This window comes from Onychomys torridus, chromosome 9, assembly GCF_903995425.1.
Source record: "Onychomys torridus chromosome 9, mOncTor1.1, whole genome shotgun sequence".
Lineage (NCBI taxonomy): Eukaryota > Metazoa > Chordata > Mammalia > Rodentia > Cricetidae > Onychomys > Onychomys torridus.
This window is the reverse complement of record NC_050451.1, coordinates 17,649,332-17,668,174: the sequence shown is the minus strand read 5'-3', so window position 1 is coordinate 17,668,174 and position 18,843 is coordinate 17,649,332. Positions and strand designations below refer to the sequence as shown.

Genomic DNA, 18,843 nt, shown 5'->3' with positions numbered 1-18,843 from the left:
GTTACTGGGCACAGCCGTCAGCTTCGACTGCGCGTTCACAAGCAGTCTATTATTACAGTCACATTGCCACTGTTGGATGAAGATGGTTGTAACAGAAAGGATGGAAGGCCAGTGTGTAAAGCGACCATGAAATCACCAGGCAGCTGGAGAGACCCACATGCTAATAAGGAGCTCCCCTACAAAGAACCTTAGCGGTCTGAGGTAAAGAAGTAGACAGAAAACTAATGGGTTGAGAAGAGGCAGGTCTCAGTGCATGTGTAGCTGCATAGGTCACTAGCACACAAAACAAAGGCCGGTGCAGAAGGGCATTGATCCGCCACAGTGATTTATTGAGGCATTAATAATACAAGTGTACATCAACTGATCCACAGTCAAAAGTGGCAGGTCCCTAAGAAATTTACAAGCACTTAAGTAAATCAAAATACATATTATTTTGTTCAGTTTAACAGTCTTCTGCGTGGGGGACAGAAGGCTTGTGATAAACAGGGTCTCAGTAATGCACAGTGATTCTGATTGGACCTTTTGTACAAAACCTTGTTCCCAGTAGCATGCACCCACCAATAAAGACTTCAGTACAAAAAATTAACCCTAAGCACTACATTTAAGTAGAAACGAGATATAATTCTGAATGTGTGTTTTCTGAAGAGCACATAAAAGAAAAAAAAAAAGATAAAAACAAAACAACAACAACAAAACCCCCAAACCACACAGTAACACAAAGCTTTGCATGAAAGCTCTTACTAGCACAGACCCGACAAGGTTTGCACTTATAACAGAAGCTCCCGGCCACACTGCAGTGTGGGGAATCCCAAATCTTTCAAGTTAACAGAAACTGAAAAGGGCATAAAAGGGCGAAAAGAGGGTCAGAGGCAGGGAGGGGGGTTAGGGTAGGAAGGAGGAGGGGCAAATGACATACCGTCACAAAACAGTTCAAAATTTAATAAAAACAGGAAACAGAACAGAGGGCAGGAGGGCAGGTGGGCTATTGATGCACTTGGTGAATGTGCTTGCACACAGCTGGCACACGCAGGCCCCTAGGTGGCGTACCGCTTGGTCCACTGTCTGGCCATCCGGTCGTGCTCGGCTCTGTTGGTCATGTACTGTGTGGCAATACTGCCCACCAGAGGGTCGGCTGTAAGAGAAGCAGAGTTGGGAGTCAGTAAACAGCAGTGTGTCTTTCTAGGTGACATCAGGGGGGAGTGTCCTGAGCGAGGCCAAGCCTAGGGTGCAGAAGCGACTTTAACACTCAGTCTGGGGCTCCTCCACAGGGCAGATGGGTCACATACCCATGTTACCTCCTGCCAAGTTTCATTCTCTCTGTCCTCACCACACACTTCCCAGCCTGCTCCCCTGGTCTTATGCCCTGGGAAAGCACAGGTGGGCTGTGGGAGGGGGCTGCAGAGTCCAGGGGGAGATTTACTGGGAGGAGGCTCAGACAGCTTGGTCGCCTTGTCGTGGGCTTAACCACCACAGCGGTGGTTCTCAGACCCCACCTTACCAAAGCACGGCCACAGCTAAGTGGAACACGTGCTTGCCTCAAACAAAACAGAAGGAAGAATACCTCCTTCCTCCTCCAATCCCAGTCCACACACTCATTATTATAGAAATATATATATATACACACACACTCACTGCAGAGATCTGACAGGAGGAAGGAGAAGGAGAAAGGAGGGTCTGGAGCCAGTGGGTCACCTTTGGTCACAGGGCCCCAGGGGCAGGAGCCTCAGTGTTTATTGGGGAAAAAAGGTCAAAGGAATTTAAAAACATCCATAGTTTTCTGGAGAGCCTATCTTCCATCCAGTTCATTCTAATTCTCTAATTTCTCCCTTCCCTTGAATTTTATTTCCCATATATTTGGTGTTGAAAACAGGTTCATCCTAGCAGTTAATCGAAAAGGGACTAAAAGGGATGGCGGCAAGAGCTAGTGTCAAATATAAACCCCAAGGAGAGAGTGTGGAAGACATCTGTGGTCACCACTATGTGTGAGCTAGCAAGGCAGACATCGAAGGAGCATCAGGTCTCACCCTAAGCAAGCTCAGGAGCCCCACCACCAAGACCCCGCCTGAGTGAACCTTGCTATAATTCCCCTAGGAAGAGGCTGGTCCCGACAGTCACTGGACACAGAGGTGGCGGGGTTTGCTCTGCTCTCTGTGGCCCTCCTTGCTCCTCACCACTGAAAGTACCTCTTCAGCGCAGCCCAGCCAGGAGTCGCAATCCAGAGCAGCAGCCGAGAAGCACAGACACCACCTGATGCAGACTGGCCACATTACTTCTTAAAATGTGCTCTCTGAGCTTAGACCATGCACCAAGGGTGGGGACAAAGTGGGCCAGTGCCACATTTCTCTGCCTTGGATTGAATAACTTGTTCCAGGATTTGGCAGTTTAGAGCATAAAGCTGAGGGTCCCAGGATGCAGGGACCTGTATTAGTGACACACTTGGTCCATTTCACAAATGTTCCAGCTGTGTGAGTTACATACAGCTGTGAGCCACTATGAGAGTACTAGAAACTGAACTCAGTTCCTCTGGAGGAGCAGCCAGTGTTCCTGACCACTGAGCCATCTCTTCAGCCCCAACAAAGTAGCTCTTGATGTTAATAGGGTTAAATAGTGAAAGGACCCAAGGTAACTGAGTCAAAGGTCTGCTGTGTCAAAATGGCTAAAGAGGAGCCAGGATGTTGTTTTCCTGGTCTTTAGCTATGAACATTCTCACAGGCCTTCTCACACTGAGCCAAAATGAGTATTCAAATGTAATGCATCTTACTCTATTTCTGAAAAAGGAATTATTTCTCATTACTGTACTTTTAAAAGATAGTTACAATTTTCCCAAACCATTATTAATCTCTGAGTTTTTTAATCTATCCATTTTCTTTCTTTATATAAAATAGTGGATTAACTAAAATCTAACTATTACTTTTTTGTTTGCCTTAGAAAATGAATTTTTTGTTTTTAAAGAGCATGTTCATATTAACACAAAGAAAGTTCAATAGATGTTCAGGGTTGTTTTTTGGTGCTGGGATGGAACTCATTCCAGGCCAGTGCTGTCACAGAGCCACATCCTGAGCCTGGGGACCAGTGCAGAAGCCCAGGACCCACAGTAGAGTCACTGGACACACACACACTGGGTGGGAGTGGCTTCACGTCTCCTGCCATTAACTGGAGCAGAAGCACTCAATATTGCCTCCTCCCCCAGGGCTTTGAGATGTGTGCCATGCATACCCTTGATTCTACTGGAGGAAAGCTATGAGCATTCCGACCCTCTCTCCTGAGACCCACAGGGTTGGTGGTGCCACCGGAAAGGACAGACGGAGAGGACGAGAGCAGCAACTGAGTACAAAGAAGTGAGTGGACAAGGGGGTAGGAAACAGGTGCAGGGGCTCTGATCACTGCTCCAGTCCTCTGCAGGGCCAAAGAACTTCCCCTCCAGGCTGGCCCGTGCAAGGAGAAACTGATGGGAAGCAATTCCTTTCTCAGAGGCCCACGGGGGTAGAATATAGAATCTGGATCCTGACTGCTGGGGACCAGATCGCCATGGGCAGATCATTCCGCATCTCTGGACCTATATGTCCTCGACCGCGAGATGGTGACAGTGACAGAACCCATTCATTCCACAGGAAGCAGAAAATGAGGGATCCCTCAGAGAGCAACAAAACTGCTGGACAGTGGTGAAGACAGGCAGACAGCACTTGTTGGATCCCAGACTCCACAAAGTTGTCCTCTGACCTCTACAGAACACCTCCCACTCTGTGAATAAATAAAATGTAATAAAAATATGAGTTTTCCTAGATACAACCCAAAGTTGGCACAGCTTCCAAGATCGCTTGTGGTGCAGACCGCCTTTCTTTCCCGTCTCCCACACATGCTTTCCTATCACTTCAGTGTAAGGACCCCACTCCTCCACAGCCTGTGACCCCTACTGAGGTTGGCCCTCGATGTGGATGGGTCTGCCCTGAAGCACCTTTTGACATTTAGCTAAAGCACAGCCTCTTTGGGAGCATCTTCAAGGGCTTTCTCATGTGTCCATCTCTGACTTGGCTACCCATGGCTGTCCTGCTGAACGGTAAATAGTGTCTTTCAGTAGCCTGTCTCTTATCTATAGTCCCACTGCCCAGACAGCACACATTCATCCAGCTGCTATTTCCCACACCACTAGTGTGCACTGAGCACTGGAGTGGATCGTTCACTGCCACACAAGCATGAATCTGGGTAGTAAAACTCCCACCAAAGCTGGACAGTGTCTGGTGTATTTAAAATGCCAGAAGTCTAACGACAAGATCAAGGAGGAGACAGGAATATCATCAGAGGCTCACAGGCCAGCTAGCCTGGCATACACAGTGGAGAGCTAGCCTGGCATGCACAGTAGAGAGCTAGCCTGGCATGCACAGTAGAGAGCTAGCCTGGCATGCACAGTGGAGAGCTAGCCTGGCATACACAGGGGCAAACAATGAGAGACCTTGTCTCAAACAAGGTGGAAAGTTAGGAACACATTGAAAACCTCTGCAGAAAAGGAAGTCTGTCCTCTATGCAGACTTCCCACAAGTCAGAGACAGTGAGGTGGTGGTTCTTTTATTGTTTATTGTGGCTTCCATGCAGCCACTAGACTGCTATGCCAATTGCTTCTCCAGCATGCAGTCAACAGTTTGCTTACTTTTTGTTCCCACTGAGTCTCTGGAGGCTTTGTGGGATGGAATGACAAAAAAGAAATTCACTTTTATTTCTTACACAGAACTTTCCTTCCCATGGCTCAGTCTAGCCTGGTTCTAGTTTGTTTAAAGCTTTTGTAAAACTAACTAGTAATAGATGTGCACCATAATAGTTTAAACACAAAGAAATATGAAGTAAGATATGTCACACCTCTCCTGTCTCAGTGGACTGACACTTAGTGTCGTGCTATGGGGATCCATGACAGACACTCTGCAGCTCCTCTTTTCCTCTGGAGTGCTGTGCTAGAGCTGGGTTTCTCAGATGGGACCTGCAGGTCAAGTTCATCACACCCCTTCCCATGTTGATCACACTTGATTCTCTCTGCCATGAGAACTAAAACTACAAATTAGGCATGGGGGCACACATCCATGATCCCAGAACACAGGTGGCTGAGGGAGGAGGAGCATGAATTCAAGGCCACCCTGGGTTACAGAGCAAGACTGTCCCAAAAAACTAAACTGCAAACTGAACCAAACCAAACAGACAAACAAATACAAAAGAGCTGCTATCCCAGTCTGGGGTAGATATGAGGATCCCTGGAGGGAAGACATGTCTAGGCACACTGCGGGACCAGAGTGCTGTGGACATCGCTCTGTATAAATAAAATGCTGATTGGCCAGTAGCCAGGCAGGAAGAATAGGCGGGACAAGAGAGAAGAGAATTTTGGGAGGTGGAAGGCTGAGTCAGAGAAATACTGCCAGCCACTGCCATGACAAGCGAGATGCAAGGTACAGGTAAGCCACGAGCCATGTGGCAACTTATAGATTAATAGAAATGGGTTAATTTAAGATAGAAAAAACAGATAACAAGAAGCCTGCCACGGCCATACAGTTTGTAAACAATGTAAGTCTCTGTGTGTTTACTTGGTTGGGTCTGAGCGACTGTGGGACTGGCGGGCAAGAGAGATTTGTCCTGACTGGGCCAGGCAGGACAACTCTACTACACCAGAGGGCAAACATTTTAAGCTTTGGGCAAATGCTGTCCGACTGCCTTTCAGTGACAGGAAGAAAAGGTGCTCTTTCTGAGCATGCTCGCCAATTACTACTTTACTAATTGTTCCCATTCTAACAGAAAAAAAGTGTCTGTCCTTGACGCCTTTGTGAGCGACTTGATGCTGACCAAGATCTAACTCTCTGGCAGCTGCTAAGCATCTGCATTTTGACTTCTATAAGCCATGTGCTGTGTCCTCTGTCCCTTTATGAAGTTGCACACTATATTCAAAAAGGACCGAAGTTCAGCTTTGCTCTCAACCAGTGTCTGCTGCAGGCTTTGGAAGACCCCAAAGCCAAATATCTCCTTCAGTGGTGACTTTCCTGAGTGGATGGAGTGCCAGGATCACACTGGTCACTATCACCTCTAACACACACACGCTCCTTTGTAAGTGTGGTGAAGCCCTGGGTGGGACCCGAGGCTGAAAACTGTTTGACAGGACAAGGGGAGGCTTACAGCTATCTTCTTTTGCTCTTGTCATACTTGGTGGCTCCAGAGATCGGAGCCAAGGCCTTGTTCATGCCGGGCGAACAGTCTATCATAGAGCTACGCCCTAGCTTGGAACTGCCTACACTCACATTTACACAAGTACTCATGTGAGCAGGAAGAGTAGCTGCCCTGTATTCAAAAAGACTTGTGAACAAAACAGGTCTTGCTGGTGTCTGCTGTGGCTTCTAGCAATCACAGAATGGGCTTGCTAATGACCAATGGCGCCTGGCTGGGAGTCGCACCTCCAGTGACTGGGAGACACAGGAAAAGGATGCAGAAACATCAGGGCACAAGCTGGAGTTTCAGCGTGCAAACAGCTTCCCTGACATCTCACCGCCATAACCCCGAGAGCAGAGAAGCCCTCACTTTTCTGTCACATTGGAACAGAAGTCAAGCTTATTGACTGGACAGCACCGTCTCCACCCACATTAACCTATACTGCTACACATGGACCAACATCTGTACTTCCCATTGGCTGGAAACCAGTTTCTAGTTAAGTAAGTAGAGGGCCACCGCAGCTGGCAGTGCTAAGAAATTATACTACTACATTGTAAACACACACACACACACACACACACACACACACACACACACACTCACGCACTTTAATAATGAACTTGCAGTGTTTACCCCCAAGTTTCTACTTCTTTTTGGATCACAGAAGATCATATTATGATGGGAACATTTCACTTTGCCTTAGGCTGGTCACTGATTCTTGCAGCAGACTGTTCAATCACAGTAAACCCTGATGCATGACAAAGGAGAACAGCGCTCCCTGTTCTGTGGGAGAAGGAGATATTCCTGGGATAGCTCTTGTCCTTCAACCCAGTTCTGAGGTCATGTGTAGGTTCAAGTTTGTAAGCAGTGAAAACAGTAAATCATTCTTTAATATTTTCTAGCGTGAGGTCATTTTTTTTTTTTAAGATTTATTTACTTATTACGTATACAGTGCTCTGTCTGCATGTATACCTGCAGGCCAGAAGAGGGCACCAGATCTCATTACAGGTAGTTGTGAGCCACCATGTGGTTGCTGGGAATTGAACTCAGGACCTCTGGAAGAACAAGCAGTGCTCTTAACTACTGAGCCATCCCTCCAGCCCCACGTGATGTCATTCTTATAAGGGCTGTCTCCACTTAGACACAAAACTTCTAGGTGTATTGGATCTGCACTTGCTTTCTTTATTTTTAATTACTGCATTTGAGTGCGTGTGTGTGTGTGTGTGTGTGTGTGTGTGTGTGTGTGTGTGTGTGTGTGTGTGTGTGTGTGTACACGCGTTTGGAGATCAGAGAACACTTGCAGGGGTTGGCTCTTTCCTTTCATCACGTGGAGACGGAACTGGGACCATTAGGCTTGGCACCAACAGCCTTTACCTGCTGAGCCATCTCACCAGCCCTTTTTCCAAGCAATCTCTCTTCCAGTCCCAAGCCCAGGCCTTGCACACTCTAGACCAGCACTTTGCATCCCTGGGATCCACCTCAACCCTCATTATCATTTTCCTGGCTTCTGTTAGATGCTCACTGCTGTAGGTTTTGTACTGGTCCTTCTCTGAACTTTCAGACCTTGATAAGGCCAGATTCGGAGCAACTCAAGTTCTCCCACCTCCGGGTCACAAGACTCCTGTGTATCTGCAGAATGCTGCAGGGCTTTGGAATGGAATTCCTTCATTCTGATAGGTAAACTAGTTAACGATCAAGCTGTTATCACACAAAGCTGGGATCTGTACGTTGAGGGGAACTGCACTACTAATTATGGGTCTAACTGAAGGCAGAAAGACTGTCTTCAAAGATGTGTTTTATGTGTGCCTGTGTGCAACTTAGAGAGTGGTTTAAGGGGTTTGTTAGCTTTCACTTGCTCTAACAATACACCCGAGATAAACAAGTTATAAGGAGGAGATGGTTCCTGGTTTCGGAGGCTTCCGTTCAGTGGTGTGGCTTTGGCTTGTGTCGACTCAGCTTATCACGGCAGAGAGGGGAGGGTGGAGGGACTGCTCAAGTCGCTCACAGCATCTGGTGAGGGGAGAGGAAGGGGCCGGCACCAGTGTCCCCTTCAAGGCAGTCCCAATGACCTAATTCTCCCAAGTCCCTACTGTTCTACCCTCCCAGGAGACCCTCGGGCCAGGGACCAAGCCTTTACCACCAAGCTCTAGTGGGTATTTGAAAGCCAGGCCACATCAGGGAGAAAGAGATTTTAATTAAATGGAAGGTATGTTCAAACTAAATTTAAAGTTGAGAAGAAGAAATAAAACTGTGCACACCTGGCAAAATGTGCTGCGATTAGTTAAGGGTTAAGGATGCTAAAAGAGTATCCCATGTTCTACAGACAGTAATGTTTCCATTTGATACTAATTTGCAAGAAGACAGCCTGCCTGACTCAGCTGACTCTAGAAGTCCTATTATCCCAGGCAAGGAAGCTTGGGCGAGCAGGGAGCGCCATCTCTGGGAGTAAGGTGCTGCTTTGGGGGATGCTCTATTTTCTTGCTTCTATAAAAGTGTGAGAAGATGACTTTCCTTTGGGGGGGGCAGCACCTGTGGCATGCTGGGAGCGGGTGTTGTCAGGAAGGCAACTGTTGAATGTGGTCCCTGGCTGAGGTTGAGTCAGATGAGCTGTACAGGTAGCGGACCCGCATGCTGATCTGCTCCTGGATGCAGCCTGCATGGTCACTGCAGTGGTAAAGAGACTGCTGGTGGGAGAGGGTGGTGAGCTCTTAAGCCTATCTGCCTGGCAACCCAAACTCTGTAAGCATTTAAACACAGCCCCTCTTAAAAGTCCAATCATCAACCTAGGATATTAAAGGCAAAGGCAATAGGAATGTACACCTCCCCACTTCTTTGTCCCCCCCATCCCCCTCCTTACTGTCAATGTCTGTGCTCATCTTCTGCATTTACCAGCACGGTGGGAGACCCAGCATGCCTCTGGACAGCTTGTTTGAACTGTGTATTCAATAAGGGTCAAGGTGGTAGCTTGAAATTGGCATATGCTACCGACTGGACCTGGTTCATTATTTTATTGGCTGCCCATCCTAGACTAAAAAGTGATGAGTTACAGGTTGACAATGCAGATTCCAATGCACAGTGTGTTATGTGCCGAGAGGCCTTACATTTTATTTATTTATTTTTTTAACTTTTTTTTTTTTTTTTCCGAGACAGGGTTTTTCTGTTTAGCTTTGCACCTATCCTGGATCTCACTCTGTAGACCAGGCTGGCCTCGAACTCACAGAGATCCGCCTGCCTCTGCCTCCCGAGTGCTGGGATTAAAGGCATGCACCACCACCGCCCGGCGAGGCCTTACATTTTAATTGCACAAAACTTGACCATTACTGCATGAGTCTCTCCTTACCTCAGACACTCGGGGGAAGCCTGAAACTGTGGATGGGTCTGAAGCGTACACCCCCGTTTCTGTGGACACTGACAAGGTGGCCAATGGTACCCGTCAGTGTTCATGTCGTCTTCCCTGTCTAATGCCCTAGACTTCCTTGACATCACCATTCTTATGCTTCAGCACTGTTGCTAAGTACAAGGACTACCTGAGCACGAACCCAACAACATGGCAGCCGCCCTACTGACTAGGGGCCTGGGAGGTCTCATCTACTACTAAGAACAGCACGGGATTTAAAACGTGTGAACTGCTTATTTCTGGAGTTGTAATAGTTTCAGGAGGCATCCACTGCAGTAACTGTAAGAGCAGAGAACAGCATCATGGGTAAGAAGCCTGTGTCTGATCAAGGAAGGTGCTGGCATGAACAGGTCAGGCTCCGTGTTGTCCTGTGGTTAACACTGTCTCATTTCTTAAATGAAGACGTCACCTAGAATTCCCATGGAATCTATACTCATTTTCCAGCCAGAACCATAGGATGAAAGCAGACAAACAGTAAAGGAAAAACCAGTCAAGCTTTCTGGAAGGCTCATTCAGCCACACAGGACCTGCATGAGGGGTACTGCACAGTGTGTCCTTGATCCTAGACTACGGATTCACGTCATAGCAGAGCGTGGACTAGATTGATGCACACACAGGTGTTGTGGACTATCAGTCAGAGATGTGTTACATTCTTTTATGCTGTGGAATATTTGTTTAATGATGCAAAGATGTGCTGCTTTCTTTCATTTTGTATTTGTTTAACTCTGTGAAGCTGTGTTGCTTTGCCTAAAACACCTGATTGGTCTAATACAGAGCTGAACAGCCAATAGCAAGACAGAGGAAAGGCTAGGAGGGGCTGGCAGGCCGAGAGAATAAACAGGAGGAGAAATCTGGGAGCACAAGATCTAGGGGTGAGAGGAGGAGGAGGACTCCAGGGGCCAGCCACTCAGCTACACGGCAGGCTACGAAGTAAGAAGTAAAGAAAGGTAAAAGCCCAGAGGCAAAAGAGACAGGATAAGTTAAGTTAAGAAAAGCCAGCTAGAAATAAGCCAAGTCAAGGCCGGGCATTCATAATTAATAATAAGACTCTGTGTGATTTATTTGGGAGCTGGGTGGCGGCCCTCCTAAAAGGTAAAGAGTAAAAACAGCCAACCACACACAGAAATGTCACACCCTCACTCCCCACCCCCAGCAGCTATCAAGCATCTACCAGAACGTTACTGTGGAAGGAGTGGCCAAGAACCTTGACCCAGCATCAGGTTTGTAACATCAGGGAACTGGAAAGAAACCTTGGAACTCCGTGATGTGAATTGGCCTTGACCCTGTCATCAGAAGGCTTGCAGGTCACGCCGGGATTATGAAGGTGCAAGGACTGTGGCAACTCTGGGAAGGCGGGCTTAGGGACACCGTCTGTGTGCTCCTCAGCTCCCAGCTCCAAGGAGCCAGGCCCTGAAGAGGGAAGAGAGTGGCATTTGAGAGCCGCACACAGAGGGAGGAGGAAATGATTTCAGTTGGGTATAGGATGGTTTTAAGACAGACCTGACTGACCTTCTGAGAGCTGAAAGTGACTTGAACATTGGAAGATGTGCTGGACATTGTCCATGGACAGAAAATTGAGAAGCTGGAGCAGTGAGTTCCAGGTTCAGTAAGAGATGCTGCCTCAAAAGAAATAGGTGGAGACAGAGGAAGACATCTGACACCAATCCCTGGCTTCTCTATGTATGTACACACAAACTTGAATACACAGATACAGAACACTATAGACATACACACACACACACACACACACACACACACCACACTTTGAAAAGTTCTTCAAGTCTCTGTTTTGAACTCCGGAGTGTGCTGTGGAGAGCTGACCTCTGGAGTTCAGCACAGACGACACACGTGCGGAAAAGCTGCCAGCAGCAGTTCCAGGCATAGGTAATGCTTCCCAACAGGGCCTCAAAAACTGCCCTAATCTTATGGCACTTCGGACTCCACACATTACTTGACTCATTCTACAGCACAAAGCTTCAGGTGCAGCAAGTAGTCCGGGAAATAAAAATGCCAAGATATTGGAAGAGATATTAAAAAAATTCAAATAGTATTAAGGAGATACAATTCACACATTGCACAATTGCTTAAAGCTCACATGCCAATGGTCTTTAGTATACTGTGCAATCACTATCACAACTGCTAATAATTTTCGCCCTTTCCCAAAGCCTGTCAGCTGTCACTTTTCTTCCACCCAGTCCTCTAGCCTCCAGGTGACTCCCCAGTGCACTCCCAGATGACAACTTCAGTCCTCAGATGATCCCTGAATCCCCCAGAATACTCCTCCAACTTCCATCTAGTCCCTCTTTCCTGCACATGTCCCTGACCATGAATGACTCCTTTAGCATCCAGACAATCCTCTTGTCTACAGATTTGCTGATCTGGACATATCAACAGATGGAATCACCATGTATGCTCCTGTATCCAGATGCTTTTTCAGAGCACTCTTCATGGCTCACCCATGCTCGGCATGCGTCTCTGACCCATCCTCTTCACTGCCATCTACCTCCCTACTGTACGAGTGCACCTATGCTGCTGTTTGGATGTGAGATGTCACTCAAAAAGTCCCATGTACTGAAGGCCTAGTCTTCAGCGTTTGGAGATGAGACATTTGGAGGTTAGGTCACTACTATCCTCTTAGAGGGGACACTGGGCCACCCTGGCCACCTCTGTCACTTTGCTTCCCAGCTGTCTTAAGATGAGCAGGGCTCCTGTGCCGTGAGCTCCCACCACGATGTTATGTGCTCCTACCGCCTATAGCACTAGAGTCAAGCAACCACAGATTGAAACCTCTGCAACCATGAGCCCAAATAAAACCTTTTTCCTTTTTAAACTGATAGACTTCAGGTGTTCTGACACAGTCACAAAAAGTCAACTAAAACGATCATGTTATACTCTGTTACAAACAATGCTATAGAGAATATCTGTAAACACACACACACACACACACACACACACACACACACACACTTTTTTTTTTGAGATCTCATGCCTCCTTAGTGCTGGGATTACAAGCACATATCACAATGACCAGCCTGTGTGTGTGTGTGTGTGTGTGTGTGTGTGTGTATCTATAGATCTATATCTATCTATCTATATCTATATCTATATCTATATCTATATCTCTCCATTTCTTTTGGGTTGTAGAAGTTTTGGGCCATGGTGACTCTATGTTTAATGATTCAAGGAACTGGTACATGCTGCTGAAGGCCAGGTGCCATTTACACTCTTATTAGCAATGTATAAAGTTTCTGATTTTCCACATCTTCAATATTTGCTAGTACCTGTGGATGATACATTTTATTTTATTCCCAGTTCTGAGGATTGAACCCAGGGCCTCAAGCATGCAAGGCACAAATTCTACCACTGGGCTAAATGCTCTGAGCTCATTCTCTATGGCTTTCCTGTATCATATGTCCAGGTTTATTGCTTTTTAAAACCATGCTCTCTACAAACACTTGTTCCTGACAGCCATGGAAAGGAAATATACTCTCACTGAAGTATTTTCTAGAAGAGGCAGATTATCTGCATTATCTCCCTACCCTTTGACTATCCCTGATGTAAGTTTAAAAACAACAGCAACCTAATAAAACTTTTTGCATCATACAACTTTTGCTTAAGTATTTGTTAAGCCCATAGCAATCAAGTGCAGTCTACTCAGGACAAACATGTGCTTCTCTGATATAACTGTGCTTTCTGTTCATAGTCTTCTTCAGTAGCCGTGGGGAGCCAGAGGCTGGGTGTCAAGGGGCTGTGTACACAGTGGTTACAGCCTGGACCTTCACACACACTGTGTCTCCTCCAGGTCTAGGAACATGGACTTGATCCTATAGGCACAAATACCCTGGCTCAGAGCCTTGGTGGTTCAGTTTCCCAGACCTTTTTACCTGCCTTTGACTGTTGGAAACTCGTGGTTCAGGGAGCCTGTGCAGAAAGGATTACCAACTGAAGGCATGATGTCACCTTAGGAACAACAACTACAAGTCTATGTGATCAGATTATTCTTTCTAGACATACTAGCCTCTAAGAAAGGAGAAAGCAGAAACCAGTGACTTCACAAGGGGCTTCTAATGCCCAGGAAGAGGTAGACAGGAGAGCAGATCAGGCAAAAGCATGGGGACACAAGAAGGAGCCCCTCACTTAGTCTGATTGAAGCCACTCACAGGGTCAGAATCATGATAGAGATTAATGATTAGTCGTTTATGATAAACTTATAGTCATGTTAGTTCAGTTTTCAAGGTATACACAGATATATTTCAGTTAGGTAGGTACTCTTCAAATACTTCAAAGACCTACAGAACATGGCATTTAAAATGTAAAACTTAAGACTTTTCTGGACAGTGAGACACATCTGCTTCTGGCAGCACCGATTTATTTCGAAGGGAATGAAGACACTGCATATAGGGTTTATCTTCTTCTTGGCAAAACTGGAATTTGGGCAAGAAACTGCTCTTGCCTGGACTGCTTGACAGTATGTTGTATAAACTGGACATCCAGGACCCACAGGAAAGTGACCACTGAATTTTGCCAAAACAAGGTGAGATATTCCTTCAGGTTCCTGTTTCACAGAAGATACTGCCAGACACTTTTCAGGACACAGAGGAAAGTGACTGATGAACTTTGCCAAAAGGTGAGACAATCCTTCAAATTTCCTGCTTCATTAAAAAGTATGACAGAGACTCTAGGCCCGGAGGCTGAAGATGGATGTCCCAACATTGCAATAGAACTTTGGGTGACTGTCCAGGCAACCAGTTGTCTCTTGTCATTTCTAGAGTTTTAGAAGTTGCTTACAATGTACTTTCTGTTTACTTAGGTAATATTATACCCTTCTGGGGTCTTTGATGGAGTTGAAGACTAGGTAGTTATAATTATAGTTTTCCTTAATCATGATAAAGGGTAAATTAGATATGAAACTATAGACTTACAAAATAAGATATTTTCTTTAATTTTGCTAAATACAAATAGACTAAATATTGTAACTATAATTCTTGCTTGATAACTTTTGTTAAATATTATTTTACTATATTAAAATGAAAACCTTCCTTTTTGATTAGACAGAAGAGGGGAAGTGCTATGGAATGTCTTTCTGTATGCTGTGAATATGTGTTGCTCTCATTGGTTAATAAAAAAAGCTGCACTGGCCTATGGCAGGGCAGAATAGAAACAGGTGGTAAATCTAAGAGGGATAGAGAGAGAAGAAAGGTGGAGTCACAGCAGATGCTCTGAGCCACCACCAGGAGCAGCAAGATGTGAGAGAACAGGTAATGCCACAAAGCCAGGTGGCAAAACATAGATGAATAGGAATGGGTCGAGGTAAGTTGTAAGAGCTAGCTAGCTAGCCTGAGCCACAGACAAAGCAGTGTGTAATTAATATAAGCCTCTGTGTATTTACTTGGGATGGAGCAGCTGGTCACAGAGAAACTTCTGACTACACTTCTCTCACTTGGAAAAAAGCCAACAATCACAAAACCACCAGCCTTATTTTGTGAAGGGACAGACCAATGACCCCTCCAAGTGCTTCAGCCTTCCCTGGAGTGTGGTGATTCTAGTGGCATCTTGGGAGCCCACAGAGTGACTCCGCAGTGGTGCACCCTGCTTGTATCTGGCTGCCCCGATTCCTTCTCATCTGCCTGTTTCCCAGGCCTGCTGCCCCTTCCTGACTCAGACACTCTGCCAGGAAAAACGCTCATGGTCTCGGATTCTCATCACGATATGATGTCACCTGAGGGCCATCTGCTCCACAGGAATGCACTTCAGGCTGAGTTCTAGAATTCATCTCTTTCTGCTTCCAGGCTGTGGATGCCATGTGACCAACAGCTTTGCCTCCGACCAGGACTTCCCCTTCAAGTGTGAGCTAAAATGAACCTTTCCTTCCTTAAGTTGCTTCTGTTAGGTATTCTGTCATAGCAAAAAGTAACTAATACTCTGTGTGTGTGTGTGTGTGTGTGTGTGTGTGTGTGTGAGAGAGAGAGAGAGAGAGACAGAGAGACAGAGACAGAGACAGAGAGACAGAGAGACAGAGAGACAGAGAGACAGAGAGAGAGACAGAGAAGGAGAGGGAGTGGGAGGGAGGGAAGAGAGAGAGGTGGGGAGAGAGAATATGAATTTAGCCCTGCTTTCTGGAAGGGAATTTTGTGTTTCTCAGATCACACACTGGGAATCACCATCTACCCCATCACCGTAAAGTACTCAGCAAATTGTCAAGTTCCCAGCTACACCTTTTGCTCCTCCTTCTAAGTCAGGTTTTATTATTCCAGCTCAATAACTGTTGTTTTGAGATAGTCTCACTATGCTGCCAAGGCTGGACTGGTCCTTCAGATCCTTTTGCCTCAGGCTCTTCCCTGGGATTTGGCTTTTGAAAGTACAGATTAACATTCATATTACACTGCTTTCCTTCTCTCTAGGATATATCAATAAACTTAGGAAAGCAGACTGCAGACACTTGGGTATGATCATGTAGACTAGGTGTGAGTACAATACTCTCCATGTGATTAATTCCACCTACAGGGATCTTAATCCACACTACACAGTCAAACCATGAAATTTGTTTTGGGGCGAGCTGAGGAGTGAATGCAGGCCTTGTACATGATAAACCAGTGGTCTGCCACTGAGCTTAGGTATATTACAGAATTTGTATGAGCAACACAAAGACCATTTTTAATTCTGCATACAACAATAAAGAATGGGCTAAGGCCCTCATTTTTAAATGCTTCTTTGCATGGTGGGCAGAGTCACAATTTCACAAACTCAGAGTCTCATTTGGAGTATGTTTTGGAGGCTGCATTTTGCTGTCAAAATTAAATGTGGTAACATCAACTAAATCATACAATCTACTTAAATTCTAAAATAGTTATTTTTATAGAAGCATCATGACGTTTAATTCACTCTCTTGCCCTGAAAGCTTTAACAAATACTTAAAATATCTCCACCTATTTTCCTATACTTCACCACATTTGTTTCTGTTATAAATATGCTGCCTGGATTTGCATAGAAATTATATGTCTAGAACAGTATGGGGGCAGGGGAAGAGGCTGGGAATACACCCACCATCCCTAAACGAGAATGTGCTTACATCTGCATAAACAACTACACTTTCTCACTCGTAAATGAGTTATCATTTGTCTTGCTTATTCCTAACACTGCAGTGACTGTTCTGAGGGATGATGGTAAACACACAGACACTGTTTTGCAAGGTTAAAGTAACCTTCTATGCCTAAAGTTCTGCTCCGTTTCTGTCTGAGGACCTGAGAGTGAAGTTTTGTTAGTCACACTGTCATCTCATTTAGGCCCAGAGAAACAAAAACAAGGCAGAAAAATGTGCTTCAGTAACTGCTGTGAGCAAATATTAATAGAGCAGATGCCCCTTTAATTATATCCATTGGCTAGTATTTCATACATGAAATGCTTTTATCGGGGATGCTTGCTTCATCCTTAGATAATCACTTTGAAGTCTACTGAAGTCTTGGAAGGATGCAGTCCAGAGGAAATTAAAAGTGTCACAGTAAAAGACATTAAGGAGAATATGATGACCCGCTGAGCACATGCTGAGCACATGTTAAACTTCAGCTCTACAGGGACAAAGCAGGAGGAGGTACCTGAGACTAGGGTATCTACAGAAATAATGGTTGTTTTTTTTCTCTTGCAAATTTGGTCCAGCAAGTGCCTACAGAAATTTACATATTTAAACTACCTGGCCTAATAATAGAAAAAAAAATCAGTGAAGTATTAATTATGTATGCGAAGATAAGAGCATTAAACACCTGGATTTGATGTAAGATACCTGTGACAGCCACTGTGCTGTTAATTCACATCCAATGCCCGAGTCAGACTTGAAAGCTCCTATTGGAGGGACAAGCAGGTATTTATGTTTCAATCCAATAGTGTTAAGAAAAAGATGAGAGGAAACAACGGAAGGAAGGAAACAGACACTGCTTAGGGTGGACAGGGCTGTGCAGGGTGGACAGGGATGCTCAGGGTGGACAGGGATGCTCAGGGTGGACAGGGATGCTCAGGGTGGACAGGGCTGCTCAGGGTGGACAGGGCTGCTCAGGGTGGACAGGGCTGCTCAGGGTGGACAGGGCTGTGCAGGGTGGACAGGGCTGGTGGCATTCTTTAAACGTGAGATCTCCATTAACTTCCACTCTAAGTTGATTAAGATTGGACATGAAAATTAGCTTAGTAATTTAAGTCTGAGTCTCACGTTGACTAAATTCAAGTCTGTGTAAAGCTTTTCTGACACAGGAGGCGCCCCCAGGTAAATGCAGTGTACTGACTGGGGCAGGGGGAGGAAGGTCAAGATCCTGGTTGATTACAGGGCAGGGAAGCAGGATGCTTCTAGCCTTCCTGCCCAGTATTACTGAGATTCTTTGCCCCTGGAGTAAGGCTAAATGCTTAATCAAATGCATTTGGAATCCTTAAAAGGCTCATGGCTATACTAATAAGCCACTCTCAATTTACAATGAAGTTATAAGCTAAAATTAAGATGAATAATTATATCTCCAGGGAAAATGTAAGAATAAAACTTTAGTGGGTTAATGTCATTAGCTGGTTATTTTAATCTGTTAAAACTTAGGTCAACAAAGTTCATCCCACACCTACAGCAAACATTCTGTTGCATTTGTGTGGAGACATTAACTTTTCTATGCCTTATTTGACTGGCCTCATTATAATTTCTAGTTTTTGGTGTGTGCATGTGGTGTACAAGCATGTGCACATGTGTGGGGAGGGTACATGTACTATGGTATATGTGTGTGTGGAATTCAAGGTCTACATCATGGTGTCTTCCTCTTTTCCACCTAAAATTTTTCAGACAAGGTTTCTCACTGAACCTGCAGCTATGGTTTCTGCTAGCCTTGCTGGCCAGGCAGCCCCCAGAGTTCATCTGTGTTGTTGTCCACCCCCAGCCCCCACCTGCCAAGTGCTGGAATTACTTTTACATGCATAAACCTTCCTCATTGCATAGTAACTTTACAAACTGAGCCGTTTCCCTAAGCCTCTCCTCCATAAGAATTTCTTACGGGTACCAGTAACTCAGAGACTAAAGCTGTCAATGGAGAGTGGTTTTGGCATTATGGTGAAATGCACACATTAGCACACTTGTGTCGTTAGAGTGGAAAACTCCTGTCACTACAACAGAATCTCACCTGGGTGGAAACTCACATTTGGGCCTGGCTGGCTAAGGGACCACGCAGGAAGGTGGGCTCTCCTTAAGCCACGCTCCAAGATCTGGGTGGAATAATTAGTTCTTAGGGAGACACTGCACTCTCCCTTCC

The 18,843-nt window shown here is 45.6% G+C and overlaps 1 protein-coding gene across 1 annotated transcript in view; it reads right to left on the bottom strand.

Moving 5' to 3' along the window:
* Nucleotides 1-298: 298 nt before the first annotated feature.
* Nucleotides 299-18,843, bottom strand: part of LOC118590680 (ubiquitin-conjugating enzyme E2 E2) — a 313,604-nt gene continuing 295,059 nt past the window's right edge. The window contains exon 6 of the mRNA XM_036198470.1: nucleotides 299-1,132. Coding sequence (XP_036054363.1) covers nucleotides 1,035-1,132 — 98 coding nt within the window. The 3' untranslated portion in view covers nucleotides 299-1,034. The remainder of the gene's footprint in view (nucleotides 1,133-18,843) is intronic.